The sequence below is a fragment of the Anopheles merus genome, chromosome 3L, assembly GCF_017562075.2.
Source record: "Anopheles merus strain MAF chromosome 3L, AmerM5.1, whole genome shotgun sequence".
Taxonomy (NCBI): domain Eukaryota; kingdom Metazoa; phylum Arthropoda; class Insecta; order Diptera; family Culicidae; genus Anopheles; species Anopheles merus.
The window spans coordinates 2,385,629-2,411,348 of NC_054085.1; the positions used below are offsets into that span (position 1 = coordinate 2,385,629).

The 25,720-nt window shown below is 38.3% G+C and overlaps 4 protein-coding genes across 6 annotated transcripts; 1 reads left to right on the forward strand and 3 right to left on the reverse strand.

The window, feature by feature from the left end:
• Positions 1–11,259: 11,259 nt before the first annotated feature.
• LOC121599544 (threonine-rich protein-like) lies at positions 11,260–12,330 on the reverse strand. 2 transcript variants are annotated; one of them, XM_041927416.1, is made up of 3 exons: positions 12,221–12,330; positions 11,916–12,151; positions 11,260–11,843 (listed from the first exon to the last, which is right to left on the reverse strand). In XM_041927416.1, the coding sequence occupies exons 1-3, from the start codon at positions 12,267–12,269 to the stop codon at positions 11,316–11,318; spliced, it is 813 nt and encodes a 270-aa protein (XP_041783350.1). In that variant the 5' UTR covers positions 12,270–12,330; the 3' UTR covers positions 11,260–11,315. The 2 variants fall into 2 exon arrangements, with proteins under 2 accessions (XP_041783350.1, XP_041783349.1); XM_041927415.1 differs by having other exon boundaries at positions 11,916–12,154; positions 12,221–12,325.
• Positions 12,331–12,988: 658 nt separating this feature from the next.
• LOC121599545 (threonine-rich protein-like) lies at positions 12,989–14,037 on the forward strand. 2 transcript variants are annotated; one of them, XM_041927419.1, is made up of 3 exons: positions 12,989–13,098; positions 13,168–13,403; positions 13,477–14,037. In XM_041927419.1, exons 1-3 carry the CDS (start codon positions 13,050–13,052, stop codon positions 14,002–14,004), a joined length of 813 nt encoding a protein of 270 aa, XP_041783353.1. In that variant the 5' UTR covers positions 12,989–13,049; the 3' UTR covers positions 14,005–14,037. The 2 variants fall into 2 exon arrangements, with proteins under 2 accessions (XP_041783353.1, XP_041783352.1); XM_041927418.1 differs by having other exon boundaries at positions 12,993–13,098; positions 13,165–13,403.
• Positions 14,038–15,868: 1,831 nt separating this feature from the next.
• Positions 15,869–17,413, reverse strand: LOC121599546 (peritrophin-1-like). The gene is made up of 2 exons (XM_041927420.1): positions 16,619–17,413; positions 15,869–16,553 (listed from the first exon to the last, which is right to left on the reverse strand). The coding sequence occupies exons 1-2, from the start codon at positions 17,150–17,152 to the stop codon at positions 16,380–16,382; spliced, it is 708 nt and encodes a 235-aa protein (XP_041783354.1). The 5' UTR covers positions 17,153–17,413; the 3' UTR covers positions 15,869–16,379.
• Positions 17,414–18,558: 1,145 nt separating this feature from the next.
• Positions 18,559–25,634, reverse strand: LOC121598699 (probable chitinase 10). Its single transcript, XM_041925919.1, has 3 exons — positions 25,576–25,634; positions 19,011–19,635; positions 18,559–18,951 (listed from the first exon to the last, which is right to left on the reverse strand). Exons 1-3 carry the CDS (start codon positions 25,632–25,634, stop codon positions 18,730–18,732), a joined length of 906 nt encoding a protein of 301 aa, XP_041781853.1. The 3' UTR covers positions 18,559–18,729.
• Positions 25,635–25,720: the final 86 nt, after the last annotated feature.

Below are 25,720 nucleotides of genomic sequence, written 5' to 3' on the forward strand. Positions count from 1 at the left end.
GTAGATCATGCAATCACTGAGATAAGGGCGCTCCGTCACTCCTTTCCAGCGCACCTCCTGAAGTGCTACTATTTCGAAGCCACGGGCCCTTACCTCGTCTGCAAGAATGCGGGTACTTCCGGGATCCTTGAGGGACCTGCAGTTCCATGTCCCGAGTTTCCAATCGTTAGCCTTGTTCGGTTGTGTGGGTCGGTATCGTTTAATCCGGTTCGAAATCTTTTGGTTTCCTTTCGTTGCATTTGGGGTTTTCTAGGGGTGCTTTCCAAGGCCTCTCCCCCAACCTCCTGTATCGTCGGAGGGCATACGCATTCTTGATTAATGTCCCTTAGGATGCCAGGACAGAAGGGATTGCCAGCCGCCCCTAACATGGAGAACAGACGCTGGCCATCCCTTCCCCCCTCCCCTGGCTCAATTTAGCCATATAACCCATCCTCCCAATGGGTTGGGTTTCTCCGTGGGTACACTCAGATTATTGGAGAGATATGTTACCGTTCTGTACGCCGTGGACGTATTGAGTCGGAGTAGGGTATGGAGATCCTATTGCGGTATTGCTGCAAACACTGACGACAGAACGAATATATTAATTAATTAATTACTTAATTTATTTATTTACCAATATATGTATCTTGCACTTTTGAGGCTGAGATAAACTAAGTACTTAAAAGCTATACAACACCTAATCCCAAACTTATTCCCCTAACATCTCCCTTTATCCGGTGTTGCCAAAATTGAAAATTAATAAAATATTCTCTTCAAATGCGTTGGTCGTTAAATTAAAATCAAAGTGATGGGACCATGTATTGAACTGCTTTGTCATAGCTAGTAACGGTTCGTTGTATCCATATAAGGTACGCCTGTAAACCTCCGTTGTATTGCCTCTATTTTGTTAAGTGCAATCCGGGAACCAAAGAACTGAGCAATACTCCACGCATGAGCGCACAATACAAGTTAACAACGACTTAAGACATAAGACATCATTACTTTAACGGAATTGTCCAAAGATAAAACTTAGCTTTTTGTATGCCTTGTTAACAGTGTTATCTATATGAAGACAGAAATTTTAATAAGAGTCTAGAGTAACAATGTATAAACTTCCTAACGATGATGGAACATACTGCCTAACAACGAATATATCTTCTTATATATATAAAAATCTCGTGTCTCGGTGTTTGTTGCTGGATCCGACCTCCGAAACGGCTGGATCATTTTCAACGAAACTTCGCAAACACCTTATGGTGGTATGAGAATAAGTTTTAAGATTTAAAAATCGTTCAGATGTTACACTAAACTTAAGCAAAATGACATTTTTCGACATGACATAACTCTTCCGGGGGCTCCGGTATAAAAATCGGGGAGGGCTGGTGAAGGGTAATGAAATTTGTATGCAGGGATTGTCAAATGTCTCCCACAATGTCGCCCAGCAAAAGCGATAAAAATCAACCATCTAAATACATACACCTTCTTTAAGATCGGTATAAAGCGTATCGACTTGAAGCCAACAGTAAAAGGAGCGCACACACAATGAAACAAAAATTAGCAGGTTCATGATGACCTCAGCATATAGGGTTTCCCAATTGAATAAATAACTGTAGCATATCTGCTAAACAGAAGATATTATAAACCACACTATCAGCTATAGAGACATTGTAACACACTTCGGAAAGCCAAATCACACTATTGCAACACATTCATTATATTACATCAGCAAATCAATCTACACCATATCAACATACACAGACCATGCCGTCCATAGAAAAAACCATTGCGACACATTTATCGAAAACAACCGAAACGCGCAACATAAGCAATTCATGCGTTACTGCAGCAAAGCACACTTGATTGAGTGCGGATTATCGAAAGACGTTTTGAAGTGTTTCTTATTTTCTTCCTTCTTCTTATTAATGTTTAATCATATTTATCTGTTTAAAAGAAAGATATTTATCTGTTTAAACTACTTTTGACCGAACACTATGCACCTCATGAATTTGATTGTCAAAAGCAAAGTCTATATAATACCGTCGATTTATAGCTCGATTTTGGTCCACCATTTTTATAGCTTGATTTTGACAGTTAGATGAAATTAGATGACTCTTTTTAGGGCTGATTGTGCGTTTTCTGCACGAAATCTTTTGTAACTATACATTTATAACGCTTGGGTCACGTTATCAATTAGCATTTATAATCTTACGTCTTATCACTACAACGGTCAGCGAGCAAGGAGACCGAGCTAAGGACCGCATGTCCTTAATTCCCTAATTCTATCTCCGGTTGCCAACACAGTTGGCAACCATGGCCTAACTCGATTCAGTGGAAAGTTGAGGTGCACAGCGACAGGTGGCATACCTGCTATAATTCGCTACCTGCTAGGCTAAGACCGCTACAACTGGTCTTACGCGAATCTAAAGGTTAGAACTGGTCTAAAGCTGTAACGGTCACTACACATTTCTTTCTCATTAACGTGACATGGAGTAGTTTTTTCAGTAATCCGCCACATAAAACCGACCACAATCAGGAAACTAGCCTCTTAGCTGTGGTCCTCTTGAGCTGCACATGATTTCGTTCTAATGTTGGGTACTGATCTTGTTATGATCGATAATTGCACTATAGTTCTATCTTTGCTTGATATTCGCCAATATTTTTAAGAACAATATTATGAACAAACGTTGAATAATGAGCGAAAATGGATTCAGACCATTGCATGCACAAAAACTAAAACAAAAACTAACGCACAATGGATACATGCGTTAGTAAGCCGTGGAAAATATTGACATCAAAATCAAAGATGTTGAGATCAATGGCAAACGTTATTTATTCTATTGAAAAACCTTGTAAATGATGACCGCAAGCAATTGACGAGATCACCTGGCCTTCATACACTTTTGTTACCATGATGAAATGATTTTGACCAGCAGCATACTGCGAACGCCTAAAAAAATGTCAAGAGTTTACAACACTGTACATCATATTCACTGTTGCTAAGACTCGACTATTGAAGAACGACATTCATTTCTGTAGTTATCGTCAGTGTCTTTGCAATGACATGACTATAAAAAAGTAGTTTCATTGTCAATTGAAATTCATCTTGGAATCCAGAACTGGCTGGTGCCTTTACCCAAGATCTTTGAAAGAGAACAGGTCGAAGCGTTTAGAGTAAATTGACAGAAAGCCATGGGAAAATTTTGACAGTTAAAGTGAACATTGTTTATGTTTAGCGATGGACGTTGCTATGGAATGAATGAGAGTTTTGTTCAACATTTTTCACTCATTTCCTTGTACAATATTATAAGAATTAGAATCCAATTTGAATATTGCATGGCTGATACAGTCCAAAGATCTCATTTATCATTCGCTCCCGTGTTATAAGCAAAGGACGGTATGCATATTGCACCAGTGTGTACCGATTGGATGTTTCATTTTACTTTCACTGTTTAATTGAATGTAAATAGGACTTCTTTTACCCAGTTGAAACATGTACTGTGCTGTTTTATGCCTATTAAACTTTTCGTTCTTCCAGCTGGACCGATGCAAACGGTAGTGTTTTGTGGTGCCGATGCAAACAGGAAAACAGTGAAAAAGATTATCAATGTTTCTGAACACAGAATAAACTGCAATTCTTCTTCTTCTTCTTTTGGTTCAACAACCGTTGTCGGTCAAGGCCTGCCTGTACCACTACTTGTGGGCTTGGCTTTCAGTGACTTATTGATCCCCCCATAGCAGGACAGTCAGCCCTACGTATGGGGGCTTGAACCCATGACGGGCATGTTATGGAGTCGTACGAGTTGACGACTGTATCACGAGACCGGCTTCTTACTTCTCCTTTAACTGCCTTTAACTAATTAAACTGCAATTACTTCTCCTTTATTCTCCAGAAGTGATTGACCGAAGAAATTTAACTAATATAATCTTCCTAATAGTAAATTCGTCCACTTTTCCGCGTTAACTATTAGCCGTATGTTTGTAGACACTTTTTCATGAAACTGTCAAAAGTGAGCTGAAAATGGCAACCTAGCAACAGGGTTTGCATCGACCTGTTCTTCTTAATAGATCTTGCCTTTACCGATCGTAAGTGACTGAAAAATTAAATATTTAATCGGCCCTCGGCCAGTGCGAAAATTAGTGTCTTCTTACTGGAGTACACGAATTTTAAAGAAAAAATGTTACAAAGGAGAAAACGATCTAGTGCACTCGAAAACGAAAGTCAAATGAATGTCGCCAAAAAAATTCGTCGAATCAAACGATATTTTTTGACGTGACTGTAGAATGAAAGCAAAGTCTATATAATACAGAGGTCGAGTCGTCCAGAACATTTGATCAAAAAGCGTGGGAAAGTTTTGACAGCTGGATGAAAAAGCTTCAATAGCTTCATCGTAGCATACATTGAGGTTTTAGTTGTTGTGCATGCAGTGATCTGAACGCATTTTCGGTCATTTTTACATCGTTTGTTCGTAATATTGTACTTAAAAAAGTTGACGAATGTCAAGAAAAGAAAGAATTGTAGTACAATTATTGATTATAACAAGATCAGTGTCCAAAATTAGGACGAAATCATGTGCAGCTCAAGATGACCAAAGCTATTAGGCTAGTTTCCTGATGTTGGTCGTTTTTAACTGGTGAATTAGTGAAAAAACTACTCCATGCCATGTAAATGAGAAGGAAATGTATAGTTACAATATATTTTGTGCAGAAAGGCACAGTTGGGCCTAAAAAGTATTTGGTTGTGTGGAATCGTTCACAAACTTTTTCATATAACTGTCAAAAACAAGCTTTTAAAATGGTGGACCAAAATCGAGCTATGCATCGACCTCTGTATTATATAGACTTTGAATGAAAGAGTGAAAACTGAATGTGAAGTTTAAAATCGTGTCAAAGTAGGCAATTTCATGTCGAATAACGTCACCGTTAACACAGATTAAGAGAACCAGAGCACTTAAAAAATGAAAACGTGGTTCATATGAAATATTCTGTGGTTGCAGAATTTATATTATCCCACATGAAATTTTAAAATCACTAAAAAGTAATTATTCACTTTAAATGCTGCCGAAAATTTGTACACGGTTAATGTTGATTTTTGACAGTTCAATGCTGTGGGATCCTGCCGAAACTTGAAACAAAAACACAAAAACTACAAATGTGGCCTACACGAAAGCACTGTCATTTGCAATTGTGGCGATCACTTATGTCAAAATGAGCTCTGTTTGAGGCTGCTTAGATGTGAACAACTTTTCCAAAAACTAAGTTGCGATGGAAGTGTGAGGCAAGATTTTGTGAGAATGGCTGGTATTATTGAATCCGTTCGTAGCGGGAACGTACGGCGCTCACATGAAATTTTAGGGACGGCAACACATTTCTTGCGCCCGATCCTACAACGCCGCGGTGAATAACTGTAGCAACGATCTAGTACGTTAGGAAAATGAGTGTCGGGACGTACGCAGCCGCTACGAACGGATTCAATAATACCAGCCAATAATTAGACATAACACGCAGGAAAATGATTTTATAGGTTTAATAACAACAAAAGAGGTGAGAAGTGAATAAAACATTGCGCGTTGGAATTTGGGAAAGAAAACAAAAAGGAGGTCCAGCAGTTTTTCGGTAGTGTCAAATTAGCTAATCATTATAGAGATGGCGCTATTGTTAAATATATTTTCATTCGAAATAAGGGGACACATTTTGAAGCTCATTTTGTTCGAAGTATCACGTCGGTTCGTCGGTGATAAAACATCGAAAAATATAAACAATGCACGTTACAGAGCTTAAGATTCACAGTAGTCAAATTAGATCCCCATAGGTGCGCACGATTTTTTGTTTTGTTCGTGAAATTAATCATTTTCGTATATATAATGCAAAAATGTTCTCAAATCTGTTGTTTTACTTTCAGTTTGGATGCTGGATTATTGATTTATTCAGTAATTACTTTTATAATGTATTTATGGGAAGTGTCCATTTTTACCTAGTTTCCCCGATAGTTCACGTTTGGTAATCCATACTTTTTTAATCCGTTTTGTAACCGATAATCCTCACGAAATTCGCAGCTTCCTGGATAGTTTTGCTTAAAACTTTTTTCGCCCATTGCACAGTGGGCAACGGCCATACAAACGCCGGGATGAAAATCAATTCCTCGTACTATTGCAGCTTTTCTTCATTCAATACAATTGCTCTTACTATACAGGGCAGTCCTATACTAAAATCGTCAAGAACTTACAGCCAAGAACTTAATAATTATTGCTCACAACATTGCATTATTGCGTATCAGTTAACAGCATCGACAATAATTGTTAGGAATTAAAACGAAGGCGGAATAAGTTTCTTACTGAAAATGAATTTTTAAAGTATTACACGTTATAAAAGTTGTGTTTTTCATGATTGGTTTTGAAAAGTTTTTTCTCTCTTCAGCTTTGTTTTTTACCTGTTTGTTTCAAACACCCGTTTATGACAGGTAGTTGGATACTGATGGTGTATGGCTCCTACAACAATACATGTCAAGCTCGCGCTATTTTAAAGAAAAAGTTTGATAATTTCCGGGGTCGCAGATGGTCGCAGCTAGTTTTAATGACAAAACGTAGGAAAAATGTTGATCTTTCCTATGATATACGACTCACGAGTGAAATCGAGTCGAATCATTAAAAAAATCACTCTCCAAAATGAAAACATCCAAAAATCAACGACACATTGATTATCAAAATCTTACCATTATTTACTAAAATATATGATTTATGTTCGGTCGAAAAATAGCTCAAATTTGGGACAAAAAACACAAAGTTTGTACTTTGATGGCCTATAGCTCAGAAAGTTTTGGATAAAAACGCATAATATTTTGGTTTCAACTAAGTTTAAGTATCTCTTTTTAGAAAATGTATATGGTGTAAACTTGCGACAAAGTTGGTTTTTCGATTTTTATACAGGCGTTTGCCCAATGTGCATTGGTGAGGAAACTTTTAAGATATGTCCTTGAAAAAAATCAGACCGATATATGTTTTAAATTTTGGAACACTATGGATAAATTTGATAAAAGGTGTGAAATTTATGAAGTCCATTGAAAGTCGGACAGTTTTCATCTCATAGCAGAATGACCACGTAGCATGGCAATATTGACCAATATGGTTCTTAAATCATTTGATATCAAAGGTCCATCGACTAGTTTGGGTCATTATGTGCGTATTAAATAACCTAGGCCAATCGCTCTGCGGCCTGAATAGCTAAATCAGATGGTTGAAGGCTCCAACAAACGTAGCATAATAATTGTGAAGAGAGTGTTATTGTTTTTCTTTATATTAGAGTTACTTAAACTTTTAGAAGTATAAGTAATGAAGAAGTAGTGGAAATTTAATTACATTTAGTTTCAGGAAGTAGTTGAACATTTTTGTTGGTAATTGAGCATCTATCTTTAATAGTAATAAATAAAATTTCGTACCATAAGCTCTCATGCATCCCCATAACTTTCTAGATACGCCAACAAATTCAATGGTTATAAACATGAATATTACTTCTGGATTTTATCAGCCTGCGCGACATTTTCCACATCAAAACTAATGTTTTTCTGTATGTTCTGCATAAATTATAAAATCTAAATTAATTCTAAGGATTCTTTGACAGTTCGCCTTTAACTTTGAACAAATGTGTCTTCCTTACTAGCGTAAAGCCCATCGAAATAAATTTGTTACAACCGATAGCTTTGACGCGGCCTTCTACCATATTATTTTCGTTTGTTCTTTTCAATTGGTTATATTTACGTAGCCTTTAGCTCGATGCCACAAACATGAATAATTTTGGTTTTTTTTTATTCAAACACCGCAAAAACGGATGTTTTTGAAGACCTCTCCACATGGTTATATCCAAATATGACCTTAATATTCATTTGTTTCTCGTCTTTTACTTGTATTAATTTATATATTATTATATAGAAAAACTGACGAAATTTTCTCTATCACTTTATTTTTGATACTTTTAAATGAATTCATTACTTTAAAATTATGAAAAAAACCAATAATTTCCTTTTTAAAATTACTCTGATATTTGAATTGGATAATCTGGACCGTAGAGCAGATAATGACCCAAACTAGTCGATGGACTTTTAAAAACTGATATCAAATGATTTAAGAAACATATTGGTTACGAGTTAAATGGATTCGAGATACGCGAATTTTTATTTTTGATAGTTCAGATGTCAACTCAGTAAAATTTTCTCCAATTGTCAAATGAAAAATATTTTGCATTTTTTTCAACAGTTTTAAAACACTTAAAAACAAACAAAAATCTACACCAAGTACATGACATTTGTAATAAATTTGTAAAATGTATAATGTGAAATATGTGTAGATGTCCCATGTCATTATTAAATGTGTAACTGCAGTTGTCATCACGATCTTTATAATGATGATAAGATTTTTCTTTATATACTATAATTAAAATTAGAAAAATTATAAGAAAGAGTCAACATAGGTTTGTACAAGGCGTACAAGTGGATATTCGGCATCTATTTGGGGGAATTTACGGTTTGCGCACAGTCTGGAAGGTCACAACAGGATTCACTCATTGATGATTGTAAGTGGCCAATTCCAGATACATTAGGTTCACCTGCTTCGGAAGGTAGTGCCCCAATCATTGGCACTAGTGGAACTGGCCGTATGCATGTTGCAGTTGTGTTCTGATAAGTAGTGCGCCGGATCCATTAGTTGGTTCTTGGCGAGCTACGTAAGGGGTACATTAGATTCTCCTGCTTCGGAAGGTAGTGCCCTGGAGCCTGCCATTGGTGCCGGAGACCCTGGGGCCAGCGGTTGGCACTAGTGGAACTGGCCATATTCATGTCACAGTTGTGTCCTGATAAGTGGTGCACCAGATCCATTTATTAGTTCTTGGCGGGCTACGTAAAGGATGCTAGGGAATATCATTGTATTCAGTAAAATACCAGTGATCAGTACAAAAATAACAAAATGGGCTCAACATCGCTTCTTGAAGACCCCATCCTCCCACGCCACAAAAAATATTGAAAATATTCCGAAGATGATACAAAAGTCTGAAAGGCTAAAAAATTATCGAAGCAAAGATAGATTCAGTAAATATAAAAATGCTTTATGGACAAGCCAGATCTCATGCCATGTCAGATCAATTGATAAGTTATGTTGCCCATGAGACATCAAACAACCTCTATCAGTCACCCTACCTTGACACCTCTGTCAGTCGAACTCTAAACATGATGACCAAAAATGTGAACCAACCAACTTATAAGCGTGCGCGATTAACGAATGACACCCCGTAGCGTCTTAAATGGACTGCGTACAGAAATCTGTCGTCGCGTAAGAACATTTCTGCGTATTGATCACCAACATCTTGGCCCTATAAACAACAATCAAAGCATCGCAGGAGAGCCCAGGTTCATTTTCGAGGTACCAAAAAAGCTAAAAATGAAGACAGAGGCACAAGTGGTTACATTACTGGGTTATCTGGGCCGGGAGATCGATGCAACCCGCCAAACAGTGAAATAGTATGGGAAAATTAACACACATATCAGGAAACAGAAATCGCGTCCACTGGCTTCGCAATGGCAAACAATAACGCCGAAACTCAAAGCGTTCATATCAGGTGAATTTCGGTAAAATTTCGACATGACACCCTAGTCCGCAAACTGGTACAACATCCGTCACATGTGTTCCATCGAATTTTTCTGGACCAACATAATGGAAAAGCTCTACTCTAACAATTTTGTCGCGAAAACTTAGGATGTCTACAAGGATGTCTTCGTACATAATGGCAAAAATTCCGGATAACTGATGCAAGGCAACTCCCAAACTCTTAGATTTATTTGTCCAAGGAAGCTTAAATAACTACCTTTCAAATTATGTACATGTTAAGAAATTATCTCTCCTAGTTTTTTTCCATAGCCAGACGAAAAAAAAACATTTTTTTTTCTTGTAAACATTACGGGGATATTGATCACGAGTTCGAACATACCGAACGATCCGTCATTCCATAGTACTTTAATTAAAGTTGAAAGACTACGATGGTATAAAATGTTATTCTAAAAGATATTCAGTAATTTGTATACGAATAGTTTCTTCACATCTTTCAAAATCAGTTAAAACCTTTCGCGGGCCGGATTGAATGTTGCGGCGGGTCGCATTTGGCCCACGGGTTGAACTTTGTCTACTGCTGCTCTAAGATGATTTGTAATTTATATACGGATAGGTTCCTCCCATCTTTCATAATTAGGAAAATTCATTCGCGGGATGGATTGAACGTTTTGGCCTGCTGACCAGACTTTACCGACCGCTGATCAAGGCCATAACACCCCCATCGAAAGACCATCCATCACATCAAGACCAGATACTGCTATCACGACTTCCGATCGAATACACCCGGCTCATACAAACCATTTTATCCAGTAAAAATCCAGCTCATCACTATACAGTTTCTGTGGGATTAATATCATCATCCGCCACATCTTAACCGAACTTGTACTGGATGTACTGCGGAACGAATCACCTGCAAATTTGACCCCAGCATCGATACTATCTTGCAACTACACAGTGATTGCTAGCGAAAACTTTTAAAAATCTTTCGTATAACTAGCCTTTATAAAGAGCTCTAACCAAACTATATGTGAAAAAGATAAACTTTTAAATATCAACAACGGATAACTCCGGATAAGTAAACCGAGACTACCCGGTATAAAGTAATTGCATGCCACAAATGGCTCGCAATAAAGAATGTTAAATCTTACTAAAATTAATTTATCAATGAAAATCGACGCAATGTAGCTATATCAATTCACTAAAAAATACTATTCTATCAGGAATAAAGATTCGCTGCGCCGAAAAGTGTCTCACTTTTTGTAGATCTAATACCTCAGTCTAGAAAGTAGAAAGTCTAGGGACTTTTTCTTTCGGGATATTTCTTCCTATCTTCTTCTACTACTTCTTTTTTCAGGCCTGCCCATGACGGGCATGTTGCTAGGTCATGCCAGTTGACGACTGTACCACGAAAAAAGAAAAAAATCTTCCATTAATAGTGCAAAAAAATCTGAAAAGATGGAGTTATAAAAATTTGACAAAAAGTAAAAATATCATTACCAGATATACCCTTCGTGCTGTTCCACTCATTCAACTCATTCATTCATTTAGCAAACTACATACGTTTTAATATTTAATGCAATTTTTATTTAATATGTGATAAGCAGTTGAACAAACTTTCTAGCTACAAAAATGACGGCATCGCATGTTATAACGTGTACTAAACGATCGGTCGAAATTGAACATTAGCTTCTTAAATCTTTAAATCATTACAGCCAAACTTGAATCATGTAATTATTTGTTTCATTTTCATTCACTTCCTGGGAAACAGAACGATTGATCTCGAGGTACACAATGGCCTACAACGTAGTTAAACAACTCCAAAAACGGACAAGTCTGAGGATACTGAACACCATACAAACAGAAGTAATAACGCCGGCAGTCAGTTGGATGCAGCAAAAAGGCACGGATGTCTTCTGGACATTCAGAACCAGGAAACAGTATGGGTAATGCACCTTCAACTTCTGGCAAAAATGTATTAGACGGAGTTGATGTGGTCGGTGCTGGTGTTGGAGCCTCTGTAGTGGGTGCTGGTGTTGGAGCCTCTGTAGTAGGTGCTGGTGTTGGAGCCTCTGTAGTGGGTGTTGATGTTGGAGCCTCTGTAGTGGGTGCTGGTGTTGGAGCCTCAGTAGTAGGTGCTGGTGTTGGAGCTTCTGTAGTGGGTGCTGTTGTTGGAACCTCTGTAGTAGGTGCTGGTGTTGGAGCATCTGTAGTGGGTGCTGGTGTTGGAGCCTCTGTAGTAGGTGCTTGTGTTGTTGTTTCCGGTGTTTGTTCATCCTGAAAATATTAAATCATTTCGAATTAACAACATAACTCATTTTTAAATGTGTTATTGCTCATTTCATTTACCTCGCATTGTACATTTTCAGGTGCATCACACCGTTTAATAGTATCGTTCCAAAGAAAGTCCCACCGGCATTCAACGATTTCTAGTACACCATTGCGACACGAAAAAAAGTTGTTACACTTTGGACCGGCAGCAAAGTAATTGTTTCCTGGCGAACAAGTCGGCTCGTTTCTGAACTCAATAACACCGCATGATACTGCATTGACAACAGCAAAGCAAAATACTGCGAGGAAATGTGCTGCTAAAAATATGTCAATTTGAAAAGTTGTATACTACTATATTACACTTTTTAACTATTGTAACTTACGCTGCATAGCCATCCTTTGAATTTTATTATCTACGAAATACAACAACATATCCGCTAGAGTTCTATTGCACTAATATGAAATTTTGCACTTTATGGACACTTTATATAAAAAAGCTATCTTGAATTATCTTGAAAGCAGTATGATTAATTGCTGCCAAGTCGAAGAGAAGACATTTTTGCACCGATTAAATGGTCAACCATGGTAACCAGCACTTGTGAGTAGATAAATTTTAAGGAAGTAGCTATATCCATTCGAAACAGGGTATTTCTGATATCTATGCCTTTGGACCTCACAAAAATTTCGTTTAATTTGCAAGGTGTTATAAGTGCTTCAAAAAGCAAGTGTTTTTGTTTTAGTTATATTGTATTAAGCCTTGTCAAGCTAAAGAGTTTGTATAAAGCAACGACGAAAGCCTTGGTGAATATAAAAAAATCAATAATAGTAATAATAATAAATACTAACAATAATAAGATTTTTACTATATTTCTTATAATTATTATAAAAATAACAATAATATAAATGATAATAATAATAATAGTAATAATAATAATAATAATAATTTATTATTATTTACGAAATTTTTGTGAGGTCCAAAGGCATAGATAACAGAAATACCCTGTTTCGAATGGATATAGCTACTTCCTTAAAATTTATCTACTCACAAGTGCTGGTTACCATGGTTGACCATTTAATCGGTGCAAAAATGTCTTCTCTTCGACTTGGCAGCAATTAATCATACTGCTTTCAAGATAATTCAAGATAGCTTTTTTATATAAAGTGTCCATAAAGTGCAAAATTTCATATTAGTGCAATAGAACTCTAGCGGATATGTTGTTGTATTTCGTAGATAATAAAATTCAAAGGATGGCTATGCAGCGTAAGTTACAATAGTTAAAAAGTGTAATATAGTAGTATACAACTTTTCAAATTGACATATTTTTAGCAGCACATTTCCTCGCAGTATTTTGCTTTGCTGTTGTCAATGCAGTATCATGCGGTGTTATTGAGTTCAGAAACGAGCCGACTTGTTCGCCAGGAAACAATTACTTTGCTGCCGGTCCAAAGTGTAACAACTTTTTTTCGTGTCGCAATGGTGTACTAGAAATCGTTGAATGTCGGTGGGACTTTCTTTGGAACGATACTATTAAACGGTGTGATGCACCTGAAAATGTACAATGCGAGGTAAATGAAATGAGCAATAACACATTTAAAAATGAGTTATGTTGTTAATTCGAAATGATTTAATGATTTTCAGGATGAACAAACACCGGAAACAACAACACAAGCACCTACTACAGAGGCTCCAACACCAGCACCCACTACAGATGCTCCAACACCAGCACCTACTACAGAGGTTCCAACACCAGCACCCACTACAGAAGCTCCAACACCAGCACCTACTACTGAGGCTCCAACACCAGCACCCACTACAGAGGCTCCAACATCAACACCCACTACAGAGGCTCCAACACCAGCACCTACTACAGAGGCTCCAACACCAGCACCCACTACAGAGGCTCCAACACCAGCACCGACCACATCAACTCCGTCTAATACATTTTTGCCAGAAGTTGAAGGTGCATTACCCATACTGTTTCCTGGTTCTGAATGTCCAGAAGACATCCGTGCCTTTTTGCTGCATCCAACTGACTGCCGGCGTTATTACTTCTGTTTGTATGGTGTTCAGTATCCTCAGACTTGTCCGTTTTTGGAGTTGTTTAACTACGTTGTAGGCCATTGTGTACCTCGAGATCAATCGTTCTGTTTCCCAGGAAGTGAATGAAAATGAAACAAATAATTACATGATTCAAGTTTGGCTATAATGATTTAAAGATTTAAGAAGCTAATGTTCAATTTCGACCGATCGTTTAGTACACGTTATAACATGCGATGCCGTCATTTTTGTAGTATGTAGGAATAATAATAAATATAATAATAATAATAATAATAATAATAATAATAATAATAATAATGATAATAATAAAAATAATAATAATAATAATAATAATAATAATAATAATAATTATAATAATAATAATAATAATTATAATAATAATAATAATAATAATAATAATAATAATAATATAATAATAATAATAATAATAATAATAATAATAATAATAATAATAATAATAATAATAATAATAATAATAATAATAATAATAATAATAATAATAATAATTACAATAATAATAATAATAATAATTATTATTATTATTATTATTATTATTATTATTATTATAATAAAAATAATAAGAATAAAAAAAATAATATATTGTTTTAAATATTTTTTTCGAATATTTTAAAAACCTAGTTGTTGTTTTTACGAATACGACAATAACACACTGTTAGAGCAACTGCATGATTCGAGTTGTTATCGGAGCGGAACAAATTCTATAAATGATATATTTTGTAGGCATAACCCTAGTGATAGCTAATTAATAAATAGGGAGCGGCAAGACTTTTTCGCAATCTTTATCTTTGGCTAACGATCAGTACGAGTAAGAAAAACGAATATCAACAATCTCCACAAAAGAAACGAAAAGTTATTCCAAAACTTTTCACGATTGAACACACAATATTGCTTTTTACGAGATCAACGATAGACTCTTTTCGTGAATAATCAGATATAATTTTTTTTGACATAGCATTACTTGTTCGTAGAGCATTTTGATAGTTAGCTAATGCATATTTTTTATAGGTTTTGGATTGTTGAGGCTGTTAAAAAAATCGCTAGTAATGTTTACGGCATGGGAGGCGGAGGTCATCAATAAGCGATATTACTCTTGCGTTTTTTTGACTGATCACACTTTTGCGGACTCTGTTACCAATACTTAACTGATTAATATTTACAATTTGATTTTAAATTGTAAATATCAATTTTTGACCTAGCTGGTCTTGATAGTTCGCAGGAAACAGCGACCCTTGTTAACCCAATAACCATTCCAGCTATTGGCGATAACAGTTTTGCTGAGGCAAATAAAGTCACGGCGTGGAAGAGTGTTATGGCAGCAGGCCGGGTTAATAAATTCTGCGTTGGCTAGTGACCAGGAATCCAGCAGAATGTGATTCGGGGTGAATTCGGTATATTGCCGAGTTGTTGGATGTTCGGTTCAAGGGTCGATCCAGAAGGACACTTGCACTATCGGTGAAGATCACATTAGGTTTATCTTTGCGTAGACCTTCATCAGTTGCAATAGCTAAGGCAATTGCTTCGGCGGTGAAGATTGAGGTATGGTCTGGTAGCCGAATGGCGTTATTGTCGATGCTGCAGTTGATTCTAATAGAATATTAAATGCCAATGAGTTGTGACTTGTGGATCTATAACTATCATTTACTCTGATTGATATAGTTGAAAATAGTAAGTTTTCTCATTATTACACCTCACCGATGGCACTAAAATCCCAGTTGTGCTTACTTACACCGTTATGCATGAAACTCTAAACGTAACTTTAAGCATACCGCAAATTGACCCAATGTTAAACAAAAATCGATGAGACTTAAAAACATTCTATAAAAGTTAATAGAAAAATTGTTTATGTAAAGGAGAAAATGTTTACGCAATATTTGAACTCGTGAAAAATTTGACATTTCATCATATCTCATCGCACCATACAGGATCTCAGTTGAACTTAAGTAAACTAATAATTGTTTGCGCGAAATGTTTCATCCATGTTGATTTTGGCTACTATTTCACGCTTCACGGTGTGAAATTGTACCGGTATGTCTAATAAACGGCAAAAGTTTATTCATCATATAATCATATACTTTAAAGAAGACAAAAGAAGCCTTAGTTGTATTAGGATGAGTTCTATTACTTATTTTCGGATCAACTAGAGGCAATATATGGATTACGTAGGTAGGTGTTACGTATTGTAGTGATTTTCTTTTCTAACAGCAACAAATTTTATAAAGATTATGTTAGTTATGGTAACGCAGGCAAACTATCAGGAATAAAGGAATTCACTGTTGCTGTTGTATTACATAAAATTGTGTTCACAAAAAATGTCCAGTGAAACTATTTTGTGGCTTATTGAATACAATCAAATGATGCACTTCACAATCATCAAGTTACATTATTCGGACCGTTAAACTCTTACAAATAACACTTAGATAAAATTGTGTGTGTTTGTTTTCATATATAACATTTGTCTCCATTTAACATTTTCCTAGGACACATTCTCCTGCGACGGGATCGAAGTACTTGAACATTTGACAAACTTGAACTCTAGATATACCGTTCAAGCAGAACACGAATTTTTCACAATTGGCTGGGTGTGGTAAAACTTTTGTTCCTTCTACTGGGCATCCAAATGGATCTTGAAAAGTTGCCTGTAAATTAAGGAAAAGTTGTTTACTGGATTAGTTAGACCTACGTAAAGTATTTGCGCTCTTACCTGACACTTTGCATTTTCCGGTGTATCACAAATTGAATTGTTTTTGTTCCATTCCGTTCCTATAGGACATTGCATTATCAAGGGAGTACCATGGTAGCACATGATGTAAGCAGTACAGTTATCTGGGATTGGCATGTACAATGGTGAAACAGGATCGTCCATTTGTGGACAGGATTCGCTTGGAAAAGAAGATTCGGTAGTTTCTTCACTTAAATCGGTTATCATTTCGGTAGACTCTTCTGTACTAGTTGGGAATTCTGTAGGCAAAGGGACGGAACCGCAATTCACGTTTTCAGGAAAATCACAAATTTCCTTTTCAGCGTTAAAGAGCATTTCACTTGGACACAGCCCAGTCCCAGCTGGTAGACCATCACTGCACAGTAAAAATGAATCACAGGATAGTGGGTTCATAACGGTGGCGTTATTAGGTTTCCCCCGACAAATTTCCATCGGATCGAATTGTTGTGCACTGATAACTAGAAGTGGGCATAGTATTATTGTTACTCCAGTAAAACAAATCGCGAGTAATGCCATTTATATTTTTACTTCTTTATCATCGACCACTGAGTATAGACTGATGTGTGTTTTTGAGGTTTACAAGTATAAATAATGATCGCTTGATCGTAGAATTTCATTGAACTGTCATCGCCATATGTGTGATGCAATCACGTTGTCAATCAGTTGTATTGTTGATGGAATTGATATAGTACACAGATTGTAACCTTGAGTGCAATGTTTGTCAATTCAATATTTGGCAGGTCTCCAATATGGTTTCTACAAATCTATAAATAAAAAAACCAAATCAAGGCCTTAACTTGTTTGCAACGCCTAAGTAAGTAGTAATCCAATATGAATGAACATAATGTCACTTCCTACCTTGCGGAAAGTGAAACAGATTTCTTAGCAACAGCTTTACTGTTATTTGCGACAAGATATTTCATGCAGGTTGTTAAGATCGCTTGATTCCACTGGTGAGTTATCATACAAAATTTCTGTAAAGCTGCGATAAGTTATCTTCAGCTGCCAATCAGATTTCCGTTTGTATGTGAACTAGCTGTATGATACAGGGAGTATTTTTGAATGTGATATGCGAATTTATAGCGGAAGTGAGAGTTTTAAGTTAGGTATTTATAAATTAGATAATGGGGCACCTTTTGCCATGATAAGAAATTGTGTTTGTTCATTAGGATGTGATTGTTTGATAAAGGTATAGTTATTTCGTTAACTAGAACAACAAAAATGATTAACGCTACATTACAGTTTGACTTAGGATTTTATTTTATTAAACTTACCTTACGTTAAAGTTGCATGAGCATGACAATGAATCCAAAATGTTAAATTCGGTATCCGTGGCTATTTCAAACCTATTATTATTTTTTCTTCTACTTTTTAAGATCCAAATAATTGCGATTCAAGATTTCTCATACGAAAAATATAAAACATACGTTTGAACGTAGTACAACAAAAGGTCCACAAAGTGCTGATATGCGAATTTATAGCGGAAGTAAGAGTTTTAAGATAGGTATTTATAAATTAGATAATGGGGTACCTTTTGCCATGATAAGAAATTGTTTTTGCTCATTAGGATGTGATTGTTTGATAAAGGTATAGTTATTTCGTTAACTGGAACAAACCTGTTATTATTTTTTCTTCTATTTTTTAAGATCCAAATAATTGTCATTCAAGATTTCTCCTAAGAAAAATATAAAACATACGTTTGAATTTACTTGCATTCACCAATACGATATAAATCAGTATCTCATAACGTAACCTAATAAAGTGATTCTATCGTTTCTTAAATAATGTAATAAATAATGGAATACCATACAACAAAAATTGCTGCAACCTTATACTTGGGCCATAGATTGGGTCTTAGATTAGAAATTTTATTATTAAATTATTATTTTCGAAATATTTAGCATCTAAGTCTATAAAAAATATAAAAAAATATTCTTGACGCAATGATAAGATAAATATACTGCAGCTTTTCTTAATGATATTTCATTGATGGTTTCAACTAACGATTAAGTAAACTGATTGATTGTTGAACGAGAATGATGAAAAAAAAAAAACAAAAGGAAATCTTGGTTGCAAATTTTCTATAGCTTCCATTATTTACTTGAATGGAAACGTTGCTTAGTGCATATAGTTTGGTGACGTGGCGTACAGCGTTTATTGACGGAATCCCAGTCGGTAAGGAATGGACAGCGTTGAGTAGAAGATTTACCATTACGACAAAACAAGTAAAGGTCACAATATCTGGGATGGCTGAGAAACACATCTTTTCTTTGTGCACAGAGTTCATCAAGATCAATTGTTGAAGGGGTTGAAATCTGAAAAAAATGAACTATGAAAAAAACGAGAATAAATGATTACGAGGAAACACACTTGCCTTGCAGTTAGCAATGTCAGCTTCATCGCATTGGTTAGAATTACTGTTCCAATGAGTACCAGGCGCACAGTTCATGCGAAAAGGTTTTTGTTTGATGCATATGTAGTATTCCCCACAGTTGTTAGGACTGGCAGTGAAAGAAATACCACTGAGTGGCCTTTGTTGACAGATTTCTTCCGGATCAGCAATACGATCATGCTCACAGATAACGGCTTCAGGGTCATCACAGTACTGATGGATTGGATTCCAGTACTTTCCTGTCGCACACTTTTGAAGAACTGGCGCTTGATCAACACAAATATAATAGTTTGAACAATTGTCTAAACTTTTCACAAACGATGGAATATTAGGATTAGATGATAGACAATATGATTCTGGATCAATTGCACTATCTATGGATGGCGTTGTGATCGTTGAACTTATAGTGGACGACGCACTCTCATTTTTCATAGAATTATCATCCGGTATCGTTGTTGTTGAAATAGGTGTTGTAAAACTGTTGCAATCCGATTGGTCGAAACTACATACATCTTTTGCATGGTAAAACATTCCTGTTGGACAAGTGCCGTGAATGGTTGTATCTCCATTGCACTGGTAAAACTTGCTACAATCTTCTGGATCAGGAACAAATGAATTGATTTTGACACCTTCACACAACTCATTTGGAGCAAGCTGTTGAGATGTAACGAAGCTCGATAATACAGTCAACAAAAACACTGCTGCAAACCTCTTAAAATCCATGATGATGTGGTTAAACTTGTTTGGAGGGACTAAGACACATTGAAATTGGGAACTCTTAAATAAGGCGAGCTGGTCCTCAATAACGATAAAAAACTAGGCCACGATATCATAGTTTGAAAAAAAAAAAAAAACGTTATCAAAGCACTACTTTCACTGATGGTGTTCAAACGATATCAACAATAATTTATTTGCTAATGTAGCATGCTATCTGTAAACATGCGATAATAGTGTTCCGTAACTTATGTGGTTAACATACAAATAAAACAATAAAAAAGCGTGAATAAAACACTTAAGGCAAAGCAGACTTAGTTAAAGTAGATCGATAACTCAAATATACTAATATGACCAAGTTGCAGAATGATAAATAAAAGGTAACTTAATGTAGGTATTTTGTTGTGCGTAATAAATCCGTGATTTGAAAAGACTCATTTTATGTAAAGTAGAGAGGGAGGGAGATAAAACAATGACAATTCTTCATTTTTCAATTCATGTTTCGTGTAGCAGTACTTTGCAGAACGGGCCTAATTTTTTGTCTTTTATTAACTTTTGGTCATTGTTTCGTGGAACTCTTAAATGGTTCATAAAATGTTATAAAATTTTATTTGTTGAAGGGTATTACTGCAGTAACATCGCCGATTGTTTTTAAATATATTTTCTCAACAGATGGCGCTATGCGCTATTCAAACTTTGAGTAACGTTTTTACGATACGATAGCGTTACAAAGCTGTTGGACCGGTGCCAGACACACCGAAAAACCCACTGTATCGTAAATATAAAAAACCGAAAAAGAGCGCTTGTTATTGTAAACAAACAAAAAGTGAGTTTTATTTTCTTCCTATTTTTATCTGACTAACAGGAATACTTAAGTTTAATTTTGTGTAAAATTGTTGTTTTGCACTGCAGATGCATACTAAAAGCAATTTCGTTAGGATTTCGCTCGTCAACGGGTCGACCTAACAAAGGAGTGTTATGATACGTTAAATCCGGAGACGCAATATTATTATTATTATTATTATTATTATTATTATTATTATTATTATTATTATTATTATTATTATTATTATTATTATTATTATTATTATTACTGTTATTATTATATTTTTATTTTTATTATTATTATTATTATTATTATTATTATTATTATTATTATTATTATTATTATTATTATTATTATTATTATTATTATTATTATTATTATTATTATTATTATTATTATTATTATTATTATTATTATTATTATTATTATTATTATTATTATTATTATTATTATTATTATATTTCTCTCTTGTTGGCCTGCTCATGATAGAGCACGTCGATGTGACATGGCCCGGTCAACAGTAATTCTCCAGGATGCTCGGTCCCTGCCTGCAGCCTTCCATCCATGCAGACACCCGATCTCCGTCAGGTCTCGCTTCACCTGGTCCAACCATCGAGTTCGCTGTGCTCCGCTCCTCATAACATGCCCCAGCCATCGTATCCTGCCAGCTTTCACCACCGTCAGGATGCTCGATTCGCTGTACAGCTCAGCAAGCTCGTGGTTCATCATTCTCCTCCACGCTCCATGCTCGAACATACCACCAAAAATGGTCCGGAGGATGCGTCGCTCAAACACGCCCAGAGCGTTTGCATCCTCTGCTCGGATGGTCCAGGATTCGTGTCTGTAGAGGACCACCGGGCGAATCAATGTGCGGTATATCTCACATTTCGTGCGGGCTTGAAGTCTTCCGGATCTCAGCAGTCGGTGAAGCCCATAATATGCACGATTCCCCTGCACAATGCGTCTCCGGATTTCGCTGCTCATGTCGTTGTCCGAAGTAACGACCGTCCCGAGATAGCAAAACTCCTTTACCACCTCGAGTCGCCGTCAACTAATACACTGCTTCCCAGATGGTCTGAGTCACCGGCAAGCAGGTACTTCGTCTTCGTCGCATTGATTCTCAATCCAATTCTTGCTGCTTCGCGTTTGAGTCGGGTGTGCCTAACACCTTCGCTGTTGTCCTGGCGATGATGTCGATGTCATCCGCGAAGCCAAGGAATTGAGAAGACCGGTAGAAGATCGTGCTACGGATGTCGTTGTCTAGCCCCGCGCCTCGAATGACACCTTCCAGGGCGATGTTGAAGAGCAGACATGAGAGTCCGTCACCTTGCCGCAAACCCCTGTGAGATTCGAGCGATTCCGACGTCGAGTTTGATACTCTCACCTTGCACTGCACCCCTTTCATGGTGGCCTCTAACAGCCGGATCAACTTCCCTGGGAAATGGTACCGCTGCATGATGCTCCATAGATCCTTCCGGTCTATGGTGTCGTAGGCCGCTTTAAAGTCGATGTACAGGTCTCAACGCACCTGGCGCTCTCGGCACTTATGGAGGATCTGCCGTAGCGTGAAAATTTGGTCGGTGGTGGATTTGCCTCCAACAAACCCAGCTTGGTAGCCGCCGACAAAATTTGTAGCAAGGGGCGCAAGTCTGTAGAACAGGATCTTGGACAGGATCTTGTAAGCGGCATTCAGAACCGTGATGGTTCGGAAATTCGAACAATCCAGCCTGTCTCCCTTTTTGTAGACTGGGTGAATAACACCCAGCTTCCATTCCTCCTGTAGTTTTTCCTGTTCTCAGACTTTCACGATCAGCCGATGCATTTCGACGGTAAGCCTCATCTTAAAGAGCTCGGCCGCAGACCATCGTTGCCGGCAGACTTATTGCTCTTAAGCTACTTGATAGTGCTGGCAATCTCATCCAGAGATGGCGGGGGCACCTCGTCGTCTGCGCCGATGCAGTCGCTGTTGTTACTGCTGTGCTGCTGCTGTGGTGGTTGCCTTGTTCTGCCACTTGCGCCAGCCTCTCCTGCCTCTGCTCCATTCAGATGTCCTTCGTAGCACTTCCACCTTTCGATCACCTCCCGCTCGTCCTTCAGGAGATTTCCTTCGGCGTCACGGCACATTGCGGTTTTAGGAGCAAACCCCCCCTGTAGAACAAGCGGGTGCCCCCCGACTGCGAAAGCTGCTCCAGCAGCTTTTTGTCTGACTCTTCAAAACGGTGCTGCTTGGCCTAGAAGAGCAGGGTTTGCTGTTTCCTCAGTCGTTTGTAGATCTCCACATTCTGACGGGTTTCATACCGTAGCATGCGGGCGCGCGCTGCATTCTTCTCGGATAGTGCTCGTCTGCACTCTTCGTCGAACCATTCCTTTTTCTCTCCACGTGGTAACCGGCCGATCTTGTGTTCGACCATTTCACCACCTCAAAGTTGTATATCAACAGATGCACCGTAAACACATTATTCATTTATTGCTTTCACCTTGTTGCCGGCTGACAAGAAGCTCTTCAGGATACAGCTAACACGATGTTAGAACTTGTTCTGCAGCTCCTTCTTGATCGCCGTATGGTGAATACCCCTCAGCTGCAGGAAACTGAGGAACTTGTACGTTTCGCCTTGAATCATGTTGTGGATTTCCTCTTGTTCGTTGACACGGAAGCTATCAGCATCCACTACTTGACCTCGGTGTAGATGAATTGATCGAAATTTATCGATACCAAATTCCATATGAATGTCGTTGCTGAATCCCTGCACGGTGTTTAACAGGTAGTGCAGCTTCTGTACTGTTTCTGCGAACAGTTTCAAGTCATCCATAAAGAAGGTGTGGGTAATTTTCTCGTGCTTATTTCTTCACTCTTGAGTAAATACCCAAAGTTTCATTGCTGGTTGAGTGTTCTGCTGAGCGGGTTCATAGCAAGGCAAAACCACAGCGGACTAAAGGTGTCGCCTTGGAAAATACCGCTCCTGATATTTAGAGATCTAGACCATAGTACAACTTTTCCGTTGGTAATGTGTAGAGATGTACTCTACATACCCATCGCGTGCTGCATTAGCTTGATGACATTCCCGTCTACAACTGGAGTACCTTAAGAAGGTTTCTGGAAGGTACTGAATCATACGCCTTCTTGTAATTGTTGTTTAATTGTTTATTACTCGTTCAATGGATAACAATGGATCCGTGTGAATGTTCTTAAGTCTAATATTAGTTTAAAATAAGTAGTAGGATCATCTTAATAATTCGCTTCTAAGGCAGTTTTTAAAGGATTGCACTGAGGTTCCAAAATCAAACAATTGACGAACTTCGTTGAACACCCTAATCATGGAGTTGAGGGGGTCTCTAGATCCATATCCTGTTCGACTACGGTTCAGGGCAAGTAACGGACGAGAGCGAAGCTGAACAGCAGGCGCGTAAAAGTTTAACTGCTGGAGCAGGGATGGACAGTCGATGTTACTTTGCAGTAAACCAGCCACAAATAGTTGTTGTGCGGTACGGCGTCGGATGTGGAGCGGTTGCAGTCCGAGGAGCAGAAGTCGCGTTTCATAAGGTGGTAACTGACTGCCAGGTGGCCAAGGTAACAAGCGTGTTGCGTATCGGGATAAGCGACGCTGTATCGATTCCATTCTCTCAGAAAGTCTTTGGGTTGAGGGTAGTGTTGGGTAAAGTAGCACAATTAAGTGTGCTGTGCGCACACGCACATTGCCTTTAGTGTGCTGTGCGCACTGTGCGCACAGTGCGCACTTGGAACCAGTGCGGAAGTGCTAGCACAGTGCTAGCACTTTCGCACAGTGCTAGCACAGTGCTAGCACTTTCGCACAGTGCGCTCTCTGAGCACAGTGCGAAAGTGCTAGCACAGTGCTAGCACTTTCGCACAGTGCGCTCTCTGAGCACAGTGCGGAAGTGCTAGCACAGTGCTAGCACTTTCGCACAGTGCGCTCTCTGAGCACAGTGCGGAAGTGGTAGCACAGTGCTAGCACTTTCGCACAGTGCGCTCTCTGAGCACAGTGCGGAAGTGCTAGCACAGTGCTAGCACTTTCGCACAGTGCGCTCTCTGAGCACAGTGCGGAAGTGCTAGCACAGTGCTAGCACTTTCGCACAGTGCGCTCTCTGAGCACAGTGCGGAAGTGCTAGCACAGTGTTAGCACTTTCGCACAGTGCGCTCTCTGAGCACAGTGCGGAAGTGCTAGCACTGTACTAGCACTTTCGCACTGTGCTCAGAGAGCGCACTGTGCGAAAATGCTAGCACTGTGCTAGCATTTCGCACTGTGCTCAGAGAGCGCACTGTGCGAAAGTGCTAGCACTGTGCTAGCACTTTCGCACTGTGCTCAGAGAGCGCACTGTGCGAAAGTGCTAGCACTGTGCGGAAGTGCTAGCACTGTGCTAGCACTGTGCGAAAGTGCTAGCACTGTGGTAGCACTTAAGGCACTGTGCTGTGCTGTGCGCACAGTATGGTGTGCTGTGCGCACAGTGCGCACAGCAGCACTTTACCCAACACTAGTTGAGGGCTTCCAGACAACACAGGCGTATTCGAGTACCGGGCGGATAATGGCACACGCATCAACATCACAGGCTCAAACACTAACATCACCACAACTGGGAGAACACACGCTGAACGACACCACTCATGGTCCTAATTCAACACTCATTGACGGCCCGCTTTTAATTCGCCGCACTTCCAACACCAACTTACAACAGACCACACTTGACCGTTTCTTTCACGAATAGACGAACCTTTGTTAAGTCTGCACAAACACCTACCTGTTTTGTTCCTGCTGCTAATGCGCTTCGCACTGCCCGTTCCACTGCCTCTGTTTACTATCAAAACGTGCGGGGACTGCGCACGAAGGTCGATGAGTTTCGCCTGTCGGTGTTGGAATCTAATTTCGATGTAATAGTGCTTACGGAAACCTGGCTCGATCCTAGCCTATTTTCGGCTTCGCTGTTTGACGATAGCTTCCGAGTCTACCGATGCGATCGTAGTGTTGACAACAGTACATGTTTCCGCGGTGGAGGTGTGTTGATTGCGTGCTCTCAGTTTCTGACGTCACGGGAACACACAACGGTGCATCCATCGCTTGAGCTAGTGTGCGTTGTAATACAACTAAGCAATTCCCGACTATTCATCATTGCTGCATACCTCCCGCCTAGACTTGCCGCA